The sequence below is a fragment of the Mastigoproctus giganteus genome, chromosome 6 (genome assembly GCF_048544385.1).
Source record: "Mastigoproctus giganteus isolate SK-2022 chromosome 6, ASM4854438v1, whole genome shotgun sequence".
Taxonomy (NCBI): Eukaryota; Metazoa; Arthropoda; class Arachnida; order Uropygi; family Thelyphonidae; genus Mastigoproctus; species Mastigoproctus giganteus.
The window spans coordinates 20,612,297-20,622,893 of NC_143580.1; the positions used below are offsets into that span (position 1 = coordinate 20,612,297).

At 33.8% G+C, this 10,597-nt stretch overlaps 1 protein-coding gene across 1 annotated transcript in view; it reads left to right on the forward strand.

The window, feature by feature from the left end:
• tzn (hydroxyacylglutathione hydrolase tenzing norgay) overlaps positions 1 to 3,787 on the forward strand; it is a 38,582-nt gene extending 34,795 nt beyond the window's left edge. The window contains exons 7-8 of the mRNA XM_090375008.1: positions 717 to 818; positions 3,588 to 3,787. Of these exons, the coding sequence (XP_090231134.1) occupies positions 717 to 818; positions 3,588 to 3,761 (276 nt within the window). The 3' untranslated portion in view covers positions 3,762 to 3,787. The remainder of the gene's footprint in view (positions 1 to 716; positions 819 to 3,587) is intronic.
• Positions 3,788 to 10,597: the final 6,810 nt, after the last annotated feature.

Sequence of the window (10,597 nt, forward strand, 5' to 3'; positions counted from 1 at the left end):
CACCTGCACAGAGTCTTGCAGAGCCCTCACCTGCCAGTCACTTCTCCCCCAAGACTTTAATCGCTTCTCCAAGAAGAAGTCTGAGTTGTTTCTCCCGCCCTTGTCATTCACAACAACTGGAAAGACTCAAATAGACAACATTTTCGTTAGTTCCTCAGTTTTAGGCCAAGCCAGGGTACTACAAACTTTTTTCAGTTACCATAAAGCTCTCTATTTGAGATACTACACTAACGACCATTCGTGACTATGGACCCTTCATCCTGAGTGCCTGGCACTCAACAGTTGACTGATTTATTATTATTATTTTTTTTAATTAAAAGTAATAACTTGTATAGTAACTTAGAATTAAAGGAGTACTGTTATTCATTTACTATTTAATTTGTAGAGATAAAAACCAAGAGAAATAAAAAAAAAAGTAATGAGAAATATTCATAAATTATTTTATCTATAAACATTTATTAGTGTCTAAGGCAACCTCACATGCCCACTCACCTTATGGGAAAAAAATAAGTTTGCTGATGGATTATATGTGGCAGCTTTTTCAAGTCTAAAAAATTTTTCTCTCAATGTGAGAGAAAAATTTAATACAATTTAAACAGTCCACTAAGTTATTGTGAATATTTCTACTACGTTATTGATTTCTAGTTGCTAGTATAAGATTTCAGTTTATGTAATACAAATTTTTCCATTTCAACCCTTATTGTAAATCCTTGCAGCATGTGTATTGTGGTCATGAATATACTGTGAACAACTTAAAGTATGCTTTACACGTTGAACCAGAAAATCCAGCCATTCTTGAAAAGCTATCTTGGGCACAGGTAAGTAAAGCAATATGTAGAGAATACAAATTTTATCTTCATTTACTTTAGAGGCATATTAGTTATTGTACATAATACAGACAGTGAAAATAATAACAGTGTAAAAAAATATGGAGGTCCTAAAGTCTCAAAACTTTATTAGACAGACAACTTGAGTAGTCGAGACCCGCTAATTTTTCGTGAAGTCAGACAAATGCTAATAATTTATTGTAATTTTTCCTTGTAGTGGATCTGTGATCTCATTATGGATTTAAAATAAACTTTGTGGATTTTTTTCCAAAAAGGATAGTATAGGCTATTTTTGGAATATTAAATTTTAGAAATATATATTTTAAGACAGAAGAATTCTCTTACCTGGGGTTTTCTTCAGGAAAGGCTGCATCCAGGTGAGGTGTAATTTAAAAGGTGTTGAAATAGCATATATCTGGAAGGGGGACGACAGAAAAAGCAAGCTTTTGTCCTAAATCCTTGGGGAGTAATTATAGGTATAAAGGGAGATGATGTCCTGAAACCTGATGGGGGCTTTTCGTTAATACCATCTTCAAAGGAGGGTGAATACGTGTCGTAGGCCGTCTTTTATAGCCTGGGCACGTTCCATTGCTGTATTTCAAAAGCATGGTGGGGGGTGTTGAGTAATCAAAAGAAATAGGGTAGAAGGAAAATTTTCCCACCACACCATATTACACTTATAGTTTGGGAATTTGGAAATTGTAAATTTAGAACAGCTTACAGGTTTTTTTTGAAAAAAAAAAAAAAAAAAAAAGGTGGAGAGAAAGGAGGAAAGGGAAAGAAAGGTTTCACTTGGAAATCCGTGTGCATGACTACTCATCCCCGTTAGTAGAGGTCCTGGATTGGGGGGTGTTATGTTCTTTTATTAAAGTTGAACTTATAGGACATTTGTTTTAGGTCCCATTCTTCAGAGATTATTATTGGTCTATGTATATTGATCTGTATGTTGATCTCATTGATAGTGTCTCACTGGTTTCTAACCTAAATTTTGTCTTGTTTGTCAATTATTATCGTGTTTTCAAAGGAAGGGTAATGTCCTTTGTCTAAATGGAAAGAAATAATTGTTCCGAATTGATAGCTCACCACTTAGACACAGGACATTATAATTGACACGATAATAATTGACAAACAAGACACAAAATTTAAGTTAGAAACCAGTGAGACTTACAGTACTACAATGAGTAGTACTATAAGACGTTATTTTTAATGTAATAGTTGTAATATATAGATTTTGTGCATGTCCTCTGGTTACATAAATAACAGCAGAGTAAACTCGAGATTTTATTGTGCAGGAAACCCAAATTGTTAATGTAATAATTTTGGAAACAGTTTCCAGTAAAATGAGGTATGAATTCAGATGAGTGCCAGAAATTCAGGCCATATTTTTCTGTCCACTTGATTGACTATAGTGCATGTTGTGGATGCAAATCCACCAATGAAGGGGTAGAAAATTCAAAAAATTGCTTATTCTGATCTCATTAACAGAAAATCAGAGTGCTTTTTAGTGCCCTGTTGTAACAGGGCTGACAGGTGCATTCTGCAGTTGACTTAATGCTGAGAATACTTTCTGAAAAATATTAGTAATTTCAGTATTGAGATATTAGTACTTTCAATACAGAGCAGGTTTATGGTTCAAAAAAATGTAGTATACTTATCAATTTACTGTACATGAGGTCTTTTCAAACACCTTGTATGGTTTTCAGTTGCCAACTGGTAGAGAATCTTGTGTTATTTGCCCTTTACAAATAATAGATGAATGAAATCATACAAATTTAACTTTTATTGGCAATATGAATTCAGTTTGTGACGTGGTAATGTTAGTATGGAGTTTTTGTTCCAGATTTGAGTTCATGCTATGCTCTAAATGTATCATCTACGATTTTAAGCATTGGCATATGATAAAAGTGACTGATCAGTTCTATTGTTTGAAGTTTCAATCTCTTTTTCAAATTTAAAATTAATTTTAAAGGTAATTCTCTGTTCTGTAATAAGTTGCAATTAAAAGTAATTTCTGTACAAATTGACAGTAGAACTAACAGCTTTCTTTGGTGCAAATCTGATGGAGGAGTCTCCAAATAATTTTGGAAGGGGCAAGTTCATATATTTAAGAATATGCACTACATTTTAACACATTTGGAAATGACTTTTGAACATGTGTGGGCCCTGGCTATTAAAAAAACAAAAAAAATTTCAAAATTCCATGGATTCAGTTTTTTCATGGAATTTTGAAAATTTGTAAAAATGAAAACTTTGTATACAGATGCATTTAAATGTTAATTTTCTTATTTTGACTCAGTTGCCCAAAATTAGAGTTAAATTATCGTCAAATATAAAATCGGAATTAAAAATATATAAAATTGTTTTAATATCTTCTACATCTATTTATCACTGAATTCACTTTCATCAAACTATGGATGATGAATCCAGAGAATTTAGGCTTTTTAAGTCCAAATTGAATAACTGGTGCATTCTCCTCCACCATCAATTTTAAAAACTATTTCTGTGCTGCCATCTGCTATGAATTTATCTATAATAATTTGGTAAGAGATGGCAGTACTTAATGGAAAATTTGAAGTTCAATGCATAAGTAGACACATTATTTGAAATGACCTTGAAAAACACGTATTATTCTGGGAGGATTAAAGAAACCATCCTTGATTTATAAGGAAAAATGAAAATTCTTCCTTTCTGAAATTACAAGTTGTTTTAAACTGTAATACTTTCCTGGCAAAATAATAATTTTTTTTCCTTTCCTTACAGAATAAACGAAGCAAATTAGAACCAACCATTCCATCGACAATTGGTGAAGAAAAGACATATAATCCCTTTATGCGGGTCCATGAAGAATCTGTACAGCGTCATGCAAGTCAAAATGAACCTATTCCTACTATGGGAATGTTAAGAAGAGAAAAAGACGGCTTTAAAGCTAAATGAGCACTCCTGAAAGTAATAATTTCTTGAAAATGTACATGAGTTATTAAATGTTTAACACTAAATATAGGACTTTTCATTGCAATCTTTAAGATTGAATGCAAAATAGTAAATGCATAATTAACATCAATTTTAATAAGAAAATAAGGAAAACAGGACTGTTATCTTATGCATTAACTGTATACATACACAAGTCTTTGACAAAATAACAAAAAATTGAGAAAAAAAAACAGTAACATTAAGTGGGTGTGGTCACCTTCGACACACTGCTGTTTGATTTTATAGCATATCCCAACATCTCTGCTGTGTCTGGAGCCAAAACAATTTTGTTTTTTATTCTAACTGTAATAAAATTACCAAACGGTAGAACCTAAGATAGAGCCTTGTTTTTTAGATATAAAATTTAAAAAAAAATTCATATACTTTATAAATAGTAAATGCATATCAGAACAGAGGGAAAAGTGGCTCACTGGCATTTGTGACCTATAATTAAAGTCTGTTATTTAATGACAACAGTTAATACTTTTATTTCGAAAAAAATAATTAAAATATTTATTCAGTCCTTTGCAAAATAATATTAGGTGAGGCCCACACCTCTTTTCCCAGTTTAAACTGTCATGAGTAGTTTACTTCCCAGTTCCATGAATTTGGTCTAACTGGCTGTTACATAATTCCAAGTCCATTTATCTTTTAAAAAAATAATAAAAAATACCACATGAGGTTACTTCAGGACTAAACATTCTATCTCAGTAGGTTCAAAGGATTTCCAGGTTCCATTCATACTCAGGTAGGTTTTAATTTTATTTCAATTCTTTAATTTAACATTTTCAAATCATTTAAATGATTGTTATCTATATTAACATGTTAGAGAATGTACTAGGGACAAGAATATTCTGGACTTGATTATCATCTTTGATTCTGATAGTACAGGAATCTTTAGTGGGGATGGATTATGGAGTTGATGTGGACAATAACAAGTGACGGTGCAGTTGTTAAAGTTAAGTGCAGAGGTTTTTAATTTCAGGAACAGGGACTATGAAAATCTAAGATGCTACATGCCCTATGTCAACTGGGAAGACAGTGTGAGGAAGGAGAATACAGTTGAATCATGAAATAACTTTAGAGCTACTGTAACACAAGTTAGAATGCAGTACGAAAATATAGTATAGGGAAAATGCTGAGGTGGATGAATAAGGAACTGGCTAGTTTAATAGAACAACAAAAGTTAGTATGGTGGAAAGTTGGGCTGTAATAATTACCGCATAAATGGCTAGGCTGGCAAATGCTGAGTATGACAAGTTCTTACAAAGGAAAATGCAAAGAAGATAAAGAGCAAATTAGTTCCCCACAAATTAATGGAAACTCACTGATGATCCAACCGATAAGTTAAACAGGTACTGTGAATTAATCTTCACAGTGCGGAGAAACTGCACTGCTGGACCGGAGTACAACAAAATCAGTGATGCGAAAATGCAAGTAAGAACCCTGGATATATTTGTATATATTCAGTTATTTTAAAGGAATTGGAAAAGAAATGTATCCAACCATTACAGTTATAATCACTTAAGGCTTCATTAGATTTTGGAGTGATTCCCTTGGACTGGAAGAGGGCCAATGTATTGCCAGTATATAAAGGTGTACGAAGTGGTTAATTACAGACCAATCAATCAATCTGAATCCACTAGTAGAGAAAATGGAGGCACTGATTAAGAATGTAATACATGGTTATCGAGATACAAATGAATATCTCAAGGTAACAGTGTGATCTTTCTTAGGGAAATTTTGTTTAAACCAGGTATTATGCCGGCTTATTTGGACTTTCAACAAAACATTTGACTTAGACTTGTGATAAAGTGCTATATAAGCTAAAACATACAGGTTTTAGCTTATATAGCAGGCCAAGGTCATTAATATAGTGGTGGACAAAAAAACTGCATCACCTTAAAAAAAAATGTAACATTTGTAATGAAACGTATAAGATATTGTTTGATTACAGTCATTTTGTTTGTCACAAAGCAAATATATTGCATCAGATAACGTTTCTATTGCATCAGACAGTAATTGCAAGGTATTGTGTCAGCCGTTTCTATAAATAGTGTTGGAAAGGGTATACATGCTCATTAGTATCCTGTTTTGCGGAGGTGTAAGCATGGCTCCATATGTTCAGTTGACACTGAGAAAAAAAAGTGTAGCTGTTGCTCTGTCCCAGGAAGGGTTTTCTACGCGTTGCTATTGCTGATAAAATAGGCTGCCACCAGTCAACAGTATCCTGAGTACTGAAATTAAAGCATGAAACCGGTGACGAGAACACCTGGATCAGGCCGTAAGAGAATGACTGTGATCTCAAGATCAATATTTGAAATGGCTATGCCTTCGTAATCGCCATGCTAGTGCTCCTGATCTAAAACTGGACTTTGAGATGGCCTCTGGTGTTGAAAAAGTGCACGAACTATCCAAAGATGGCTTTCTTTCATGCCTATCAGCCCAAGAAGAAGCCTTTGTTGACCCAATAAATGAGGAAGAAGCGACTTGCTTGGGCTAAAACTCATGTTTCATGGATAAAAGAGAGCAGTGGGACACCATCTTTTCTGGTGAATTAAAATTCAACCTGCATGGCTTGGATGGGAAGCGATATGCCAGAAGGCGAAAATCAGAGGCATACCATCCTGACTGCATAACACAGACTGTAAAGTTCTCCGCCTACCTGTCAGATGGTCTGGGGATGCATAACAAGCGAAGGGGTGGGGTGAATTAAGTTTATTAACAGAACAGTGAATGCAGAAACCTACACTGCTATCTTGGAGGAGTGCCCAAATATCACCACACAAACATCCAAAACTGCATTTTTTCAACAAAGACTCACCACCATCATTTAATGATGAGTTTGCCTTCTTGTCTCACAAGGCTTAAACATACTTACACCAATGTTTTCCCCCATCTTTCTCCCTTAAGGTGCAGTCATAGCTCAGAAATGCTGGCATTACAGTGTTGGACTGGCTCGGCAACAAGACAGATGTGAACCCTATTGAAAATTACTGGTACATAATGTCATCTAAAATTGCTCAAAAGAAGCCAACAAGTAAGATTCAGCTGCAGGAAAGCATTGTAAGGGGATGGTACCACGAAATTGGACAACCGTATATCCGGAAGTTGATTAACTCTATGCCAGATCGTTGCAAGGCTGTAATTGCAGCTCGAGGAGGAACAACAAAATATTGAGGACTTATTTTGCTGATTTACAGTACATAATACTATTACGTTAACTTGTCATTTCAGTTTGTACACGTAAATGGAATAAAATGTATGTTTGGTTGTCATGATTGCCATTTGCATGATTTCTCATATTTCCATTAATTACGTATTTTACCCTTTGGGAAGATATTTATGGCAATTAGGTATAACAGGTGGAGCCTTTGTATTGGATTTCATTCACAGAGATATATATTCCATCTAACAAATGCATTTTGAACATTTCTGCAACCCACAATGCAGTGCAAAACACATTATTTGCAAAATTCACAGGTGATGCAGTTTTTTTGTCAGCCACAGTAGTTGCCTTCGGAATGAGCTAGGGTTAAAATTGGAGTCCCGGGATAAGTGCTTCAACCACACCTATTCCTAATTTCTTAAACGAGCTTCACAAAGGAAAACGGTGTGATATATAAATTTAAAAATGTGAAAATTGGTTAATGACCACTGTCAAGTAGCATTCTTTAAGGATGACTGCTGGATAGATTTCAAGGATTGCGAGATAATTGACAACTGTTTTAATGCAAAATAATGTATAGTTGGAGAGGATTAATTAAAAAAAGTATATTTGTTGGTCAGTGTTACCAAAAGAAGCTTTGAAATTCAAAAAAGTTTGTGAACACTTTTTTTAGGAACAACAGTGCAGACAACTATAAAATCTTGAATGAAAATTTATTAAAAGCCTCCCATAATCTTTTTTTTAGGAACAACAGTGCAGACAGCTATAAAATCTTGAATGAAAATTTATTAAAAGCCTCCCATAATCTCGATTGCAATGTCTCTAAAATACACTCCACTTAGAATTTTTCATAGATAACCTTAGACATGTCAGTGGGGAACATTTTCACCAAGTTGGTGGAGTGTTACCAGGGAAGGTGGAAACCGAGTATGCTGTCACAGACTACTGCTAGACAATGATCAGAGAGGTTCCTAGTGATTACCAAGAAAAAAGCAAATGAAAAAAAATTTACTATATTTTTACTCTATTATAATAATCATTGAAATTTTAACCTTCCATTGCTAACGCGGTGTCTGACAAGTGCCACTTTTTTTTTTTTTTTTTTTTTTTTTCAAATTTATTTTTAAAAATTTCTAAATAAAATGATCCTTCCATGGACCTTTGCCCACCGATATTCTTTAACTGGTTATACAGGGTTTTTTGTTTTCATTTCAATATACTGAATTACAAGACAATTTTTTGTTTGTCATTTAACAGACACCAGCACTAACTTTCTTCTAAGCAACTCACATTCTCATGTGGCATCTGTGAGATACCAGCAACATGCGTGTAATTTTGACAAGGGGTTCAAATTGCGCTGGCTAAAAATAAATAGCTGACAAAATTACAGATATTCATGTTGCATCTGCCTGATGCCATGCAAGTGTCTGGGTTTCAATCTGGGGAGATCTACAACATTAAATTCTAAAAAATATATAAAAACTTTACTGTTATTTGTTTATTTTCATTTGATATTTTTAAAATTGTTTTAGCAAATTTGGAAAGATCACCGTTTCTGATTTAGTAAAAAAAAAAGCTAAAATTAATTTGTTATAATTAAATAGATGCTATATCATACAGATACCATTAAAATTGAGGGCATGAGTGATGGAAAGCTAATGAAATTTTAACAAGCGTAACCTGCATTTCTCTTTAAATCTTGTGGGTGCTAGGCAATCTATGAATCCAACTCATCAAAATCTGCATTTTAATTGAAATTAATTGAAAAGATTGATCTGTAAGCCTCTGTCAGAAAATCAAGTATGCAACATGATACAGCAGTTTAAGGTGGTGGATTGGTTTTTCCATCTCCATGGCAGAGGAGGGCAACCAGTTTTTGAGAATGTTATTGATGAGATTGCAGTTACTACACAACTGAACCTTTCATAGCCAATTGCTCCACAGGGTTCTGTGAACTGTACTACACTAGTACCCACATAAACTGCATGTCGTGCAGCAGCTAACTCCAAGTGATCCTCAGAAACATTTATATTTTGCTCCAGTTCTGATTAGGATGAAGATGGACAGTACAGGTAGCATTGTTAACTGATTAAGGCACACTTTCAATTGAATGATAATTAACACCCATAATTGTCGTATATATAGCAAACGTCATAGCTATGGGTAACCAGATAATTCCACTACAAGATCCTGTAGCATGTACAATAGACTTTCAGAATAACGGCACCACTGGGGATTCAAGGTGCCATTATTTAGATTTTTTTGTTACCTAGAAAGTTTTATTTTTAATATATTTAATGCAGAAATAATGAGGATAAATAAGAAATAGAGATTAAGAATGCAATTTTATTAACTGCACATAAAAAACAAACACATTGATAATCCAATGTTATATTCTGCCATTAATACACTCCTACTTACACCCTGTTCTATTCTTTATTATATCAAGTTTAGTCCACCCAGTAGCACAGTGATATCGTCACTGACCTCCCTACACCGGGTGGAAAAGGCCAGAGTTCGAATCCCATCGATGACACAAACTTTTATGGGCTTTTTTTCACTCTGTGGCTGAGTTAGTCAGTCTTGGGCATAGATAGCAAGGTTTTTTTCCCTCCATAAGCAGTAAGTGATGGAGCACCATCACTTATTGCTCATCCAGTAACATTACACAATTAACATTTGTTTCCAACCAATGAGAATTTTTTGCCTTTTCCCACTGCTTAGCCAACTCACCCACTTAACCCATAGAGTTTCTGGTTGTTGGTTTCTTTGAAAGACAAAGTATACCAGATTAATGCTGAAACACTGACAGGTATAAAGGAGAATATAACAAAGCATGTTGGGAGGAAAAGTGGTTCAGAGTCCAGTATATTATTGACATCACATTGAATAGTTTGACGTACATGTTGCATAGCCGTGTGCCATTTCTGTTCATCAACATCTAAGTATGGTGCAATAATTGCTCACATACAGACTTTCATTCATGCTAACCACTGACAATTCATAGGCTTGCAAGCAATGTCAGCATATTATATAGCACTTGCCAATCCATACCCCACCAATGATTTGGGTATGCAATGAGTCATATAAATGAATCAATTTAAGAAGTCTGGAATTTGTTTTTAAAATTACTGGAACAGCGATTTTTTTTTTTTTTTTTTTTTTTTTATGAAAACCCCAAACACGAGAGGTATTAGAACCTATAGTACTTAGTACCATGCATGGGTTGGAGGTTAAGATTAAATCACTTTCTTATTTAACTAAAGATGATTCTGTATTACAAGATAGCTGAAAATGTCAGAATATTGGGCAAGTAAATTTAATTCTAATTTAAAAATCATGAAATCCTTAATTTTCTGCACCTTGAAACTCTCTTTGAAAGGTAAAAACATGAATTCCATAGTTTTTTTATTTATTCTCTGTATTTATTCTCTTTTGTAAAGATATGCTACTAGAAATTATAATAGTAAGTATTAATTATTTAAAGTCTCATTTTCATGGAATTTGAATTAGCCCTCAGTGCTGTAATTTAGTGATAAATAAAAAGAAGAAAATAGGTTTCATAACTTAGAATTTTTATATTTGAAATAAAACTGAGAAATATACAAGTATAAAAAATGTACAATCAACC